Source organism: Alligator sinensis, unplaced genomic scaffold, assembly GCF_000455745.1.
Source record: "Alligator sinensis unplaced genomic scaffold, ASM45574v1 scaffold132_1, whole genome shotgun sequence".
Lineage (NCBI taxonomy): Eukaryota > Metazoa > Chordata > Crocodylia > Alligatoridae > Alligator > Alligator sinensis.
The window spans coordinates 158,947-173,884 of NW_005842776.1; the positions used below are offsets into that span (position 1 = coordinate 158,947).

At 47.9% G+C, this 14,938-nt stretch overlaps 1 protein-coding gene across 3 annotated transcripts in view; it reads left to right on the plus strand.

Moving 5' to 3' along the window:
* Nucleotides 1–14,566, plus strand: part of LOC102377766 — a 29,655-nt gene extending 15,089 nt beyond the window's left edge. For 2 of the 3 annotated variants that reach the window (XM_025216951.1, XM_025216950.1), the window contains 5 exons: nucleotides 7,538–8,008; nucleotides 12,458–12,601; nucleotides 12,996–13,097; nucleotides 13,515–13,605; nucleotides 14,313–14,566. In XM_025216951.1, coding sequence (XP_025072736.1) covers nucleotides 7,538–8,008; nucleotides 12,458–12,601; nucleotides 12,996–13,097; nucleotides 13,515–13,605; nucleotides 14,313–14,529 — 1,025 coding nt within the window. In that variant the 3' untranslated portion in view covers nucleotides 14,530–14,566. The remainder of the gene's footprint in view (nucleotides 1–7,537; nucleotides 8,009–12,457; nucleotides 12,602–12,995; nucleotides 13,098–13,514; nucleotides 13,606–14,312) is intronic. The other variant, XM_006034833.3, reaches the window with a different exon arrangement.
* The last annotated feature ends 372 nt before the right edge of the window (nucleotides 14,567–14,938 follow it).

A 14,938-nucleotide genomic window follows, 5' to 3' on the forward strand; every position in this document is an offset into this window, starting at 1 on the left:
ATGAGAGTTTTTTGCACCTCCCTGTTATCAGAGTTACTGTTTCTATCAGTAGGGCCTTGTGCTTTCAGTGCTACAGGTCCAGAGTTTAAGCCTGACTGCCGGTTCAAAACTTGTGCCCAGAGAGAAGAAGGTGCCTGAATTCTGGTAGATCTCAGACATTTGAGTAAGTTTTCCAAGATCGAAAAAACACACAACGCACACGAAGGGTGAGGGTTGTTCCCCCACTCTAGTGGCTGATGCTTTAAAAAAAAAAAAAGAGTCTACTCTAGCTACCAGGATGGAGTTACTCCTTTCATTTGAGTAGTAAAGGCTCTTCCTTTTAGCACCGACATTCCTGAGTTCAAATTCTTATAGCAAGGAGTGGTTGCTGTTGTGTGCACAGGGCGTACAGTGTGAATTAAAAACAAGCCGGAATCTTATCAGGGGATAAGGCACAATGCCGCATTTATTGGAACATAAAACATAAAACATGCAACATGAAAAGAATAAAGAACTATAAGGTTATATGTTTCACTTGTTCCCATGCATATTCATTCATTCATACAAAAGCAACACACACAGAGATAGTTAAACAGTCCTGCAAAGGTTAAGGTGTTACCAAGTTCTAAAGTTGCTCAGGTCAGTCTAGTGGCCAGCCAGACTGACCACAAGTGATGGAGTCAGGTCTTGTTGGATGCGCCCAAAACTCCTAGCTGTCCATGAAAACCTATGGATTCCACTGAGTCAAAGGCCACCCTCCTTGTCCTGTTGGCAGGCTGGGATTGGTAGGACATGATCTTCTGGCTTGTGGTCTGCAATCTTCAGGGGGGTCGGTGCTTGCAGACTTCAGTCAACAGGGTGAAGCATGATCTAGTATTTGGTAATCCTTAACTGCTGACTCAACGTCACTGCAGCCTTTAACCATTAAACAGCAGAAGGCTATTTTCACTTGCTGCAAGAGGACTGTTTTCCTTCACGTTGTCACATACATACATCATTTGCTCTTTCGTTACCTCCTTCCACATATGCCAGACATACCCCAAACCCACAAGCGCTTTCCTTGTACTAAATTGAAGTTCTAAAGTCATGAGGCCAATAGGTCAAATATGTCTAAAATCATGAGACCGGTATGTCCAATATATTTATGCCAAGCAATAAGAAATTTAAAATAGATGGTTAATTCCAGAACACTAATAATGACTGATCAAATTATTATAAAAAGTAAATCATAACAAGATTAACTTTATCTTAATGGTTAAATATTTCATTATATAAAAAGAAAAATAACAATATAAGCAATCAAAGCAATTATAGTTACTGCAATACAACACTGCTGGAGTTTCCTGCTTGCCCCTGCAATCAGGCCCCTGCCCCAGAGGTACACTTGCTGCCTAGAAAAGGAGGCAAGGGAATCTGTTCAGTTGTTTTCCCTTCTCAGAGCCAGGGAAGGAGCATCACAGGGCAGACAGACAGACACCCATGTACTTTGTGGGAAATGCTTACGCTGTTGTTAAAAATAGAGAAAGGCCCCATGTTGAGAAACTGAAGTTGGGCACCTACCGTCCATGAGCAGGGCCTGATGGCTTTCAGAGTTGCAGAGCCCATGTCCCCTGTCTTGTATGAGATTTTCGCTCCCCTTCCCCCTGCTCCCTGGCAGGTTAGTTGGGCGGTGTGTGCAATTCGCCATCGATTCCAGCTGATGTTTTCCAACTGGATATAAACAGGGCAAAGATGGGATGCCTTAATGCTGCTCTTAGACTCTCTCTAAAGGCTCTCCTAAACTTCATGTTGAAGAGTCTTCCTCTCGGTTCTGAGGCACTGGATGTCCTCAATTCAGTAGGGTCGAAGAAGGGATGATGGACTCATGTCATCTTCCCTACAAATCCACTTAGAGATTCTCCTTCTACTTAGCAACACAGGACACAAGCCCATCAGGGATCCCCTGGGTCACCAAGTCCAGACCATTGCTACCGCAGGCCACGAAAACAAAGCACGTTGTTCACTGGTTTATCAAGATCCATCTCATTCCTCGTTTGGTTTCCGGGCTCCCCATCTCCTATTGAGAGGCTGTTGCAGACCCTCAGTGCTCTGATGATTATAAGCCACCTGCTAATTTCCAGCCTTAATTAATTCATGCACAGGTTATCCCTGTTTATTCTTGTCTCAGTGTTGTCATACGGCTTCAATATATCTTCTTCTTCCCTAGAGGTTACTCCCTGGTGCATTTATAGACAACAGTACTGTCCCCTAAACAAGGCATGTCTCCTCTTGTAAAATCAGCTGTCCATTCCCCTGGTCATCCTAGCAACACTCCTTGACACCTCCAGTTAGGTCTAGTGTCCTTCCCCACCTGTTTCACCCCATTCCCCTCCACCACCACCTCCCTTGTTTGGGATGCAATTCCAGACAGAGTTTGCATCTTTGACTCAGAAATTCCCGAACTCTTTAGCTCAATCAACTTCATTAACTAGCTCCCTTATTCCCTCCTCGTTTGCTTAGTGGCCTGTTTTGCTTATTGTGCCACTTAATTCAGATTGAATCGACTTGTGATCACTCAATTGCAGGTTATTTTTAAAAGGTAGGGTTACCCAAACCATATCTAAAATGCATCAGCTCTTGGGGTATAAAAATCTGTCCTCCATCACTTGTGATAATGTCTAACTTCTGCCATTATTGGCAGCCTTTGTTCTTCAAACCTCTATTTTGGGAATGAAAGTCTCCCCCAATGACACATTCTTGGCAGCATTTCTCTTTCTGATTAATATTAGAGATTTCTACCCATATCCTGTCTTTTCATTGTTGTGGGGGGAACCATGATGTGCTTGATGTTCTGATTATATTGTAACCATTGATGTTCTGATTATATTATAACCATTGATCAAAGTCTTGTTATTCTCACTGGTTTCCTCCCAAATTTCTGATCTCTGTGTATTGTTGACAATGGGCCCAAATTCTGAACTCTCTTACATATATATTCTCAGTTAAAAGGATTTCTTTTATAAAAGAAAGGTTAATGGGATAGAAACTTAGGGCCAGATTCTGCTCTACCAAAGTGCAATCCAATTCCACCCTCCTTGAGTCCCTGAAGAACAGCTTATATAAATGATGGAAGGGTCTTTCTTCTGCTCACTGCTTTCTGTGATTCAGTCTTTAGACTAAGATGACAGTGGGTGTGTCTACATGTGCAATTAGTGCTCAGAAAGCTTACTGAGCAGTAAAATACTGCACAGTAAACTTTTCTTGAGTGCATTTCTACACGTGTACCCATCGGGAGCAAATTTGCTCCCAACAGGAGCAGTTCTGGGCAGGGAAACTCCTGCCCTGCTCTGTTATTATGTGGCAGCCAGGGTGAGCTCTAGGCTGCCCTGGGTACCAGCCCCAGGCTGGCATGGGGTACTGGTGTCAGGCCTGGGGTCCAGGGGCGTATGGGGGGAGCTGTCCAGCCTGCCCAGCCCCTGCTCTGATCATGAAACCAGGCCAGGGCAATGTCCTCTGCCCCTGGCAGCAGGCAGCTCCCAGCCCCGGCTCCGTGATCAGAACAGGGACTGGGCAATGGCTCCTGGCTCCTGGCAGATGCCTGTTGCCAGGGCAGGCTCCGACTTTGGTGTGGACAATCACGGAGCTGGGGCCAGAAGCTGCCTGCTGCCAGAGGCAGGGAGCAATGTCCCAGCCCCATCTCCGATCGCAGAGCCAGGGCCAGGAGCTGCCTGCTGTGGGGACAAGGGGACATTGTCCCCACCCAGGCTCTATGATCAGGCAGGTCCAGGAGGAGGGGATTGTTCTCTTGTGCCCAGACAGGTGTGTAACCATGCGCTACTGCTCCGTAGCTACTGCGCGGTAAATCTACTACCTGCATTTACAGGTAACAGAAAACCACAAAGTAGACTAAACTACTGCACAGGAGCTCCTGTGCAGTTACACAGTGATGCTTTACTGCACAGCAGATTAGTCTACTGCGCAGTAAAGCATCTCATGTAGACACATGTAAGGCATTACAAAATTAGGCTTACGAATGTTTTTTTAGATTTGAGCAGGGGGAATAGGATCACACTTAGGCACCTACCTGGTAGGACTGGCCCTGGCCCTGAGATTCTGGAAATATCCCCAGATGGTTGCTTTAAAAATCTGCCCTGGGTTGAGGACTGGGTGACTCAGGAGAGTGGAAAAGCCGCGTAGAGGCCTTTGCCCGTTGAGTGCTGGCATGGAGCCGTGCCGAGCCAGTAAGGGGTGGTGATAGTTTCAGTGGAGGGGTTGGTAGGGTGGCCAGCTTGGTTTTCAGTGGAAAGATACCCACATACCAACTAGGAGGGAATGGGGCTACTCAGGGATTTTCCAGTGAAATGTGTTTCCATCAGAAAATGCCAAATCCTCCAAAACCAAGGTCTTGCACAGAAACGTCTCAATTTGGAGAAGCTTTTGATGGAAACCTGCCTGGCTTCCTGGTAGGAAGCTGGAAAACTGGGACTTCCCGACTTCCACGCTCCCTGCCACAGCCCTGTGGGTCTGGAAGCCCTGGGGCCTTAGTTCTAGCATAGTCTAGGTTTCGGGGTCCAGGTTTGCTGCTCTACGAGGGACCCCCCAGATCACCCTGACTCTAGGGGACACTGTAGGAGTCTGAACCAGCTGGGAGTATTGCTGAGAGTTAGGTGCTGCTGGCTGCTGCATTTTATTTTAGAAAAACTGAACTGAAACATTCCTATTTTTCACAAAAATGTTTTAAAATAAACTTTTTCATGAGAAATTTCAGTTTCTCTAGGGTTCATCCCAATTTAGGATGAAGACTTTTCTTTTGAAACAAATAAATTTCCTGCAGAACAGAAACTCTGCAGCTTTACCAGGTCTAGCAGAATAGTCAAGGGCTGTGAAAGGGCCATGGAAACCAGACTGCTCTCTAACCTGGAGGCGATCACCCCGTGTTTGGGCTGAAGGACATTTGTAAGGGTAGAAGTGCCCCTTGAGGAGCCCGCCTGCTCCTGCCCATACTGAGCCCATTGCACAGATAAACAGTCCACTCCCCCCCAGCCTTGTCAAGCCATCCTCCTTCACCCCACGCAGTACTTAATTATCTAACACTTCAATGAAATGGTATTTCAGAACAGTGATTCTCAACTAGGGTGCCGTGGCACCCTGGGGTGCCTTGAGATCTTTTTAAGGGTGCCGCGGGGTGCCATGCAATGTTAGTACTCTTGGGTGTGGAAACCCCTCCATGCATTTCACAAGATAAACCTCAGGATTTCAAATGGGAATGCACAGTATTAAAACCACTCTGATGCACAGGGGTCTTTCTGAATGCTTTGCAACAGAGGAATTGCTCTAGTATTTTTCTGTAGTTAAAAACTGAGTGAAAGCTTAGACCTGGCATTTTCTGAGGGGTGCCTGGAGTCTAACAAGGGGTGCCTGGAGTCTAAACAGGTGAAGAATCACTGTTTTAGGACCTGCAAAGTGAACTCTCCTCCCAGCCCAGCTGTGCATTGCCAGAAAGTCCCTAGTTTTCTTCCGAGTTCACAAACAAGTAGTTAATATTAGGAACAAAATCTAACAGGGGCTGGAATTTCCCTCAAGAAAGCATAAGAGCTTTTTAATCTTTGGTTTCCACATACCCTGTTTTGCTCTGAGCCCTGCTCTCATTGTCATCCTGTTCCTTCAGATATTGAGACACTGACCTTGTGCCAATAAAACGCATTGTTTTTGCTCCAAGGGGGGGAAACTCGGCAGAAACCTGTGCTGAGATCATTAGCAGGCTTCCAGTCCAAGGCTGGTTTTCAATCTCCCCACTTTTCACCTTTAACATTGTACAAGGCCAGACTTTGAGGATTTATCTCACAGGGGCACAAGAGAAAATTGTACCCCAATAAGGGAAAATCCATTGGCTTTTTTAAGACAAAGATTTTTTTAATAACTTCTCCGAAATATGGTGAGAATTTGAGATATTTCTCTCCATCTCTCTCTTCCAAGCCAAATCATCTCTCATAGGAATAGACACTGCATTTATCCCTGGACAAGTTGTGCCTGTGTTTATCCTGAAACAAAAATAACTTGGGATTAGAGTGTACCCGCATCACCCTCCTAATCAGAGTTTAGTGAATGGCTGAATGCAGTGCCACTCTTCTGCCATTGATTCAACTATGCAATCCCAGGATAACTGGACAGATGCATTTTGCAGTATCTCAGGATAAACTGTCACTACCCATTCAGGAAACCTTTTTAGTACTTATCCTGGGACAACAGACATGAATATGCGTACTCGTGCACTTTGTCCTGGCACAAAAAGGTTTGTCTTGGGATAAATGCGATGTCTGCCTGCAACCATCATTCAGTAGGGACCCGCTATACCTTACATAGCAGAAGACAGGCATATATTAGAGAAGTCTGTTTAATGGCATTTGCAAGAAACTCATGAGTCAGAGTGAAGGTTGGTTTTGAAAAGACTAGGCATGCGGTCCTTTAAGCTGGTTAGCTCATAGCTCACCCCAAGTCCTGGAGTTCATGTTGCTTGTTGAAAGCCATAATCAATACAGAAGTCATCTTTCCCTTAAAACTAACAGTGTTCCTATTTGGGCAGCAGTCATGGGCAGAGCACAAGCCACTGCTACAGACCACCAGTAAGTAGCACAGAGTTAGGTTTTATATTTACCCTGGGAGACCTCAGAAGTGGAGCTCTGACATCGGGGAATATGGAATACAGTTAGATGCAGCGAATATAAGCTTAGTTGAATATTCATGCGTCTCACCTTTACTAATTGTTTTCAGTCCTGTTATTGTTGCCATCATGTTCCCTGTAGCCACAGAGTGCAGCATAGGGACCCAAGGTGAACACTAAGGGCATGTGATTGTGTGTACCGCTCGGTTATAGAGCCAGGCAGTGCTGCGATGGGGCATGCCACACGTGCTACCTCCCAAACCAGGAGGGTAGCCGTTCAGGTGTGGCCCTCCAAATCCCCCAGCAAGCTTTGCCTTGCAGTATCTCTTCCCATCTGAAAGTAGCAGATGCAGAGTGAGCGTGCCATGTGTCAGGATGAGGCCGCCTGACACCGTGACGGAGTAGTACAGCTGATGGAGTGATGACAGGTTGGTCGAGCTTGTTAACGTTTTTGGGAATCCCAATGAAATGTGTCATGGGACTGATTTAATTTCAGTGGAAGGAAGAAAAACAGAATTTGGAGGGAGCTGCATTTCTGATTGGTTCTCCGTCTGGTTAAAATGTCATCATGGGTTGCATTTCATGGACATTTTAAAAAATTTATCCATTTTTAAAACGTTTTTTTAAAAATGGTCATCAAAATGTTGGCTGTCTCTATGAGCTCTACAGATCTGTTCTGATATTATTTCTTGCTAGGCTTGCTCCTGAGTATTGTTGCACTGTGCCTTCCTCTGCACAGCTTAGTCCTGGGAAACTGAAAGTGTACGGGCAGTTGTTTCTTTTCATAGCCTGGTATAAAAATGCAGAAGTTGATTCAGAGTCTTGCCTTCCCTAGGTCCTAACTTATTGCTGATGCTCTGGGCACGTGAGTTGTCCTGTACGTATGTGCTACTAAACTGTGCTTTAATTGTGCTGCAGTATCGGAGGGGCAAAGCTTCCTCATAAAGAACATCCGGTTGGAAAAATGCATTCACATCACCCACCACGAGAGCATCGGGATTGGCCTGGCTGATTGCAAGCTCCACTCTCAGCAGCAGCAGTGGAGCTGGGACCCCAGCACCAAGTCCATTGTCAGCCTTAAAACCAAACAATGCCTGACTGTCCACAAGCCGCAGGACTTTGCACTGGCCAGGCTGGAGCCATGTGGGGACAGGGAGCATCAGGCCTGGGCTTGCAGCAAGAAGGGTCACTTGACCTTGCAAGGTCTGGGCTTGCACCTCAATACAAAGCAAGGAAGTCACAAGGTCTTTGTGTCAAGGGAGAAGGACAAGTTCAGCAAGTGGAAGACCCTGACGGATGAACCCATCTGTGCCGTTGGCCTGATGGCGGTTCCTGGGCTGGCTGACCCGATCCAGAGCACTGCCAGCGGGCTGCTGTGGCCTCACGAAAGTAAGAGATGGAGCTGCCATCAGCCCCTAGGGCTTGTCACCCTGCATCCATCTAACAACTCATGTGAAATTGTTCTAACACAAAGTCATTCTGGCTCCGATCCTGCATGATGCTGAGTAGCTGTAGAGCAGGGGTCCCCAACTTCTGTGCTCGGTACTGTGCAGATGAGCTACACTGCACCGAGCTCCTAACATGCTGCAGGAAGCATCGTTGTCTGTTCACCTTCTTTTAACACAGCTTGGCCAGCCACGAGCTAAGCCCAGTCCCTCCCCCAGTGATCTCTGATCCCAGTCTCCCTGCATACCTGATAGTTTGCACCCTAGAGGGCATATCTACATGCTCCGTAATTACAGCACGTTAAATTAGTACCTATTATTACAGGTACAAGTCATAACAGGGATTAAGTTAATGTGCCGTAATCAGTGCTACTGCACAGTAGCACCACCGCACATCTTTTAAGTGGGACTAATGCACAGTAGAACATGAGCATGATTTTCACTGTGACGCGCTAATGCAGAGTAAAATTAGTCTACTGCGCTTTTAGCATCCTGTGTAGATGTGTCCAGAGTGTCGAAATGGAGGCAAGGGGGCTCAAGCATCCCCTCCACCTATGCAGAGTGTAGTGGGGACAGGATGCTGCTGTCACTGCCAAGACCCACGTTAACCCTTCCCTGGCCCTGTAATTCCCACAATTTTGCATGCTGAACAAGGAGTCAGAGCCCTGAATTTGGCAGCAGCCAGAGAAGTGTTAACCTAGCTCTTGGTGATAGCACCTGACACCTTCTCTTGGAGCAGCCTCCTGCTCCAGGCAGCCAGTGGGAAGCCCCATGTCTTCACTCCGACCACCCTTTACTGAGTCCCTGGAGCTTGCGTGCCACGCACAGCAGCTGCCCGTGCCACTTGTGGCATGCATGCTGCAGACTGGCTACCCCTGCTTTAACATCTCGTTTCCTGTGGCTGTAAGCAACACTGACGGTTCTCAAGAGCAGCAGGTTGCTCGTGAGCCACGGGTTGGAGACCACTCCTCTCGGGACACTCCATTAGCACTCTCTGCTACCACCAGTTTCAGGGGGGATGGTGGGCATAGTATGACTGAGGAATGGTGTTTAAAAAGGACCCTTCTTTCATTTTTTGAGCAGCAGACTGGAGAAAGAGCCCTCTCCCCTTCTCCACAGCCCCAAACAGTGCCCTCTTCCCATGTGAAATCACAAGCCTAGCATCATTCTTGTCATCTGCTGATCTAGCTCATTTCCGGGAGGTCTTCACTGTGGGATCAGCGTCTCCCAGCGGAGACACTGCAATACACCCTGCCCACCTCTTCCTGCTCACATGTCCAAAAAGACATCAGAGAGGCCACTTCAGGGTTGCCTGCAGCTGCTCTCAAATAGACCATAGACTGAGTTCTTATGAATAATTGGGGGGGTGAGGATATGTGTAGAAAGGGGGCATGTCTACACAAGACGCGTTAATGCGCATTAGCCTCATTTAATGCACACTACAGGCATGTGTCTACAAGTGCGCACCCTTAAGGCACATTAAAAATGGTGAAATTAAGCTAATCATGCCTAATTTGATACCTGCAAATGCAGGTATCAAATTTAGGTGCAATTAGTTAAAGCGCATTAATGCACATGTAGACGTCACCCAAGTTAATGTCATGATAGAGCAGCCTCGCCACCTCACTTTCAGGTTTAGAAAGTGTAAAGCAGGAGCAGGTGGGAAGAGCTGCTGTCATCCCTGTGTGGATATAATCCTTATTGTCATGAGAAGAAGCCATCCTGACCCGTAATGTCACTGTAAGGCAACCACTGAAAAGCAATTGAGATTAGTGGCTGCTTGCTTGTTTCAGCAGTGCCCCAAGAGTTCACACATCATGGGTTGGGCCCACTGAAAAAAAAATCAGGAGATTTGTTTTACAATCATAAGCTCTCCAACTAATAATTTTGGGGGTTCTCTTGATTGGCCTTCCATCCTCTTGGTACTTTAGCATTCATATGGTCACGGTTTTGAAGACCTCTTTAAACAAAGCATCATTTCCTGGCCCTGGGCTCATAGCTCTGTCCCTGGCTCTAAGTTGCAGAGCCAAGCAATGCTGTTCATGTAATAGGCAGCATTATTGATTTCTATGGAGAAGCTATGCTGGAGTCCAAAGCCAGCTCTGCAAGGTCCGAGGAATACCCCAGTGCGGTAGGAGAGCAGGAGCTTGAGTCAGGAGCAGCCGGGTTCTTATCTGGATTCTGCTCCCCCGCACTCCTGAGCAAGTTACTTAAAATCCTGGTGCCTCTGTTTCCTCCTCTGTAAAAAGAAGGGGGCATTTTTTAAACTGTAATGGGGTGCCCTAAAATAGAAGCATACACAGTACTTTGATGTTTAAGGCTGAGATTCACAAGTCCAAAAGAGCAATTCATAGGGACCCTGCCTAAGCCACATCATGGCCTAAAACACTCCAGACTCCTCAAGTTTTGGGGTGAAAATTGACTTAGGCAACTGGGGCATATATACACGTTTGGGGGGGGCTTTAATTAAAGTGCTCAGAGCATCATGCGTATCAGCGTTCCCATGCCGATAAGTGGCAGCAGGCACACCTTAACTAAAGCTCATCAAACGTAGTGTGCATTTTCCAGCACGGGGACGCTGCTACATGTGACGCTGGCGTCTGTAGGAGCACGGTAATTACCACACTCCAGAAGACTTGATTAGTCGAGTCTGCTCCAATGCGCTGTAATTACAGGGCATCAGAGCAGCCTCTCTGCATGTGTATAGGCGCCCCTGGCGTTCAGCGGCTGCCTGCGCACAGAAGTGCAACCTTCTTAGCTGAGCTAAACTGAGCATTTTAGGTGCTTGCTTGTATTAACAAGCAAAGTGCCCCAAGTCCCCTGAAGGGCCTAATCCAGTAGAGAGGATCATGGCACACCTACCACCCCCACACCTACCACCCCCACTTGCTGGGCAAGTGCTCTAACCAGTCGGGTATTGTACACCACTACAGCATCTTAAAAGAGAAGACAGCACCAGTCACCTGTATACACAGGGGTTTGGGCTGTGAATCCCTGTCTTAAAAAGACACCTCAACTGCTCCCCAAGTCCAGGAGAGAGGTCTGATTCCTGGCCTGCCGCCTCCTTGGCAAGTCCTGTTCACTGGTCTAGGTGCTGTGAATCCCAGTGCCAGAGGCCCATTTCTTCCCATTTAAGGCATAAGTGACTTAGGCAGCTGGCCTAAGTCCCTTTCTGGCACCTTTAAGACGCTGCTCCTTCCTTGTCCTGTAAACGCCCAAGGAAATGCAGAGAGGGCACCTCGCACCTTGCAATGGGAGCTGGGACCCTGGCACTCTCTTAGTCCTGGCTGTTATCACTGGGGCCAATGTATAAATCTAGGATAACTATCAGCAAGAGAAGTCAGGCATTGGTAGTGCTCCAAGGATCTTTTGCTAGCTAAGAGCAACAACACCCTTGGCAGATAACTGGCACATTTACCATACAATCAGCTCCCTTCTTCCTTTCCACCCTCCTGGGTGATAAACTGGGAGATGGGTCCATGATGAGAACTTTTCCTTTACCAACTTCGCTACAGAACTAAATGTTTGGAGACTGCAGCCAGCGGCTCCCACTCCCCGCTCAGCTCCAGAAAAGTCTTGTGCTTTGCAGTACATTTTCCCAGCATAAGCACTGGGATTTCCATCCTTCCCTGCAGAAAACTGTTTAATGGCTACAGCCTGGTTCCTGATATTAAGGCTTCTTTATCTCTTAAGTTGAGGTGCTCAATAAATGGGCCCCTTTCTTGAACGCTCAGGGCATCTCCATTCCACGCTGAGGGCATCACTTCTCTGGGGCAGATCTCCTTTAATGCCTTGTGTTGGTTGGCATAGCAGCTTTCTTCCTGGTTATACACAGCATAAATTCCCCATGAGGCCAGTTTTACACATGAGCTCCCACAGTGAGTGGTTACACCCTGCTGAAGACCGGGCACCTTGCCTTCCTCCGCTAGCAATTCCAGAGGGAGCACATCTGGAGCTCTAGGACTTCCCGCTTTCTCGAAGGGCCCACCGCTGCAGGGCGGAGGTCAGTGCACTAGTCACGTCCCCCTAGATCTGCCTAAATAAGTCTCCTTAGCCTTTGGTGGGTGGATCTCTCAAGTACTTCATCGCCGGCTGATTAAGTATCGGACAAAGCTGTGTTAACTTCACTTCTCAGTGTTGCTAATAACCTGTGTCGCTGGTTTAACATTAGTTTGGCCACGTGCATTCATCTAACATACTGGTAGTGTGTGTACATCACAGCTCTGACTGACCCGGGGCCCGCTCTGTGCTCTTCAACACCCTGCATTGGGTTCACCTGGCATCTAACACCATAGACCAAACGCTGCCCTGACCACGAGCTTGCTTCTGCTCTGTACAGTGAATGAGCCATAACTCTAATGTACCTCTGGTTGTTTGTTTTTTCCTTTCTAAGCTAAAATCATCAGTTCTTCACCAAAGACCCATGTCCCCTCGAGGGCTTTTCCTATGGAGTCTGCTACCCCAAGTCTGGCCAATAACCTGAACAGCACAGTCTCTGCACTGGAGAGCAAACCGATGCATTTAAAAACGAAGGATGGTGAGTACAGCCCCCTTTCCTCCTGACCACATTGGGTAGGACAGCACAGGTAGTGCTAGTGGGGTGACACAGGGCAATGGCACAGCAGGGTCCCTTAGGTATGGGCCACACGTGCTTTTAGGTGTCTTAGCTCCCATTGGCATTAGTGGGATGGGGCCCCTGTGTTGTGGGGCTCATCCTTGCACGGTGTAGCTGTTGGATGGCGCAGTGAGATTTTTTCCCCAGTGATGCTGCAGTCAGTGCTAGAGGTGCATAGGCTCTGTGGATGGGCACTGGTCCTCCTGAATTGCCTGCCAGGGCCCTCTTGCTCTTCCCACCAAAGTCCCTTGCAATTTAACTGCAGCCGTATGAAGTCAGGTCAAAGTAAAGTATGACGTTCCTTCCCCTTCCACAGCACAGGCCACTAATTTGAGTATCTCTGCTCCTTCCCTCATAGAGGGGCACAGAGGGAAGCAGCACGGCCACCGAGGGAAAGCGGCTGGACCTCGGCAAGGAGGTACGTGCAAGCGACCAGCGAGCAAAGGACAAGGCCAGGTGGAAAGCTGGGGCCCAAGGAAGAGACCCCTTCTTATGATCGTGAGCCTGGGAGTCAGTGGGGGAGTGCTGAACGCCGTCCACCCTGGGAGCCTGCTGGTACCCAACAGCGATTTCCCCCTTCCCTCCAACCCCGTGTCCAGAACGAGGGGTCCTGCATCAGGGAATTAGGCTTATTCATTACCCCGAACAAAACGGGAAAGCTTCCAGGAGGGTTTCCAAGCAGACTATCCCCAAGTAGTGAAATCCTCTCCCCCAGCTCTACACCCCTTTTAGATAACAAAGCTAAAATCAAGGTACATCTCTTGAAAAACAATTGCACAGCAAAGGGAAGAGGCGTGGAAAACCTGTCTGATTGCATGACTTGTTGCTGTTTCAGGCACCAACTGGAAGACGGCCATGCTGGTCCTCAGCCCCTTAGCTTTTATACTGGGGCTAATTATACTGATGCTGAACGTCCATTATAACAAGTGAGTTGGACCAAGAGCCTACTTATCCCTTGCATCATTTTTTTCATAGCTGCATAATGTAAAGGCCTGAAGGCCATGCCTGTATTAGCATGCTAGTAGCCACGCTCTCCCGAACTGTGCTGCTAATTCACCTCCAGCCTGTCTGCTGCTGCTTCTTGCTGTAGGGTAGGGGCATGTGAGAAAAACAGGAGACACGCAACGGGCAGACTGAGTCCAGTAAGTCAGGAACAGGATACGCATACAGGGTCCTTCTCAATCACACCCATCACTTGTCTCTCCTGTTGTGTTATCTAATTCTGAGCAGTGGCATCAGGATTTCATAGACATTAGGGGCAGGAAGGGACCTCATGAGATCATCGAGTCCAGCCTCCAGATTGGGGTGCAGCAATGCAGGGTGGGGGGCTTCCTGTACTGCACTTGCAGTGCTCTGGGGAGGACTGAATGCACCACTGCGGTAAGCCGTCTACGAAGATTGACCTTGAACAGCTTCCAGAGATGAGCTTGCCTCTCACCAGGAGGCAAAGCAAGGGTTGGCTATTATGGCTGGTTGATGAGTTCGGGTTAATTGTTGGGCCACGGCAGTGCCGTAGAGACATCAGACAGCTGCGATGAATTAATCTCTGGTGAAGTGCACTGTCTACCTTAGAAATAAATACAATTCTTGGTGACAGAACTGACACGTGGCGCCATTGTTTCTGATTCAATAGGAAGAAGAAGATCCTCAACGCATTGAAGCCCTACCCAGAGGACAGCAGTACAGCGGACTCAAAAGAGCGATCTTCATGTTTGGGGCCAGCAGGCACACGGCAGTACGATGTTCCAGCCTCTCGCTCCCCTTCCTTGAGGCATGGGGAGATCCTGATCGAGTGGAAGGATGGGACCGTCACTCCTCTTTTTGACCATGCCAAATATCAAATAGATTAACTGAAATAATGGAGCCAACAACGATGCCCTCCAATAAGAAATTCCCACTGGGAATAATTCATCCTTTAGTGAATTGTCTCAATAGCTTAAAGGTTTTGATAGGAAACAGTTAAAAAAAACACCCTGTTTTGAACACTTGGAGAACCATCACAACATGGCACAAAGCTGTAGCAAGCAGAGCAGACTGTGCTGCTGCTTTAGATGCACGCTGCTTAGGTTATCCAAGGGTTCACATTTAATCTGCAAAGAGACCTAGAGGCAATGAAAATGAACCCAAGTGTCTTGCTAGGAGCCACTGCCCTGAGCCTTCCTTCAGGGTCTAGCGCCACTGATCCCACAAGCACATTTTTCCTCCAAACCAGCCATAATGGTGAAAAAGCAAATCCTAGCAGGCTTTGATTTTGCTTAT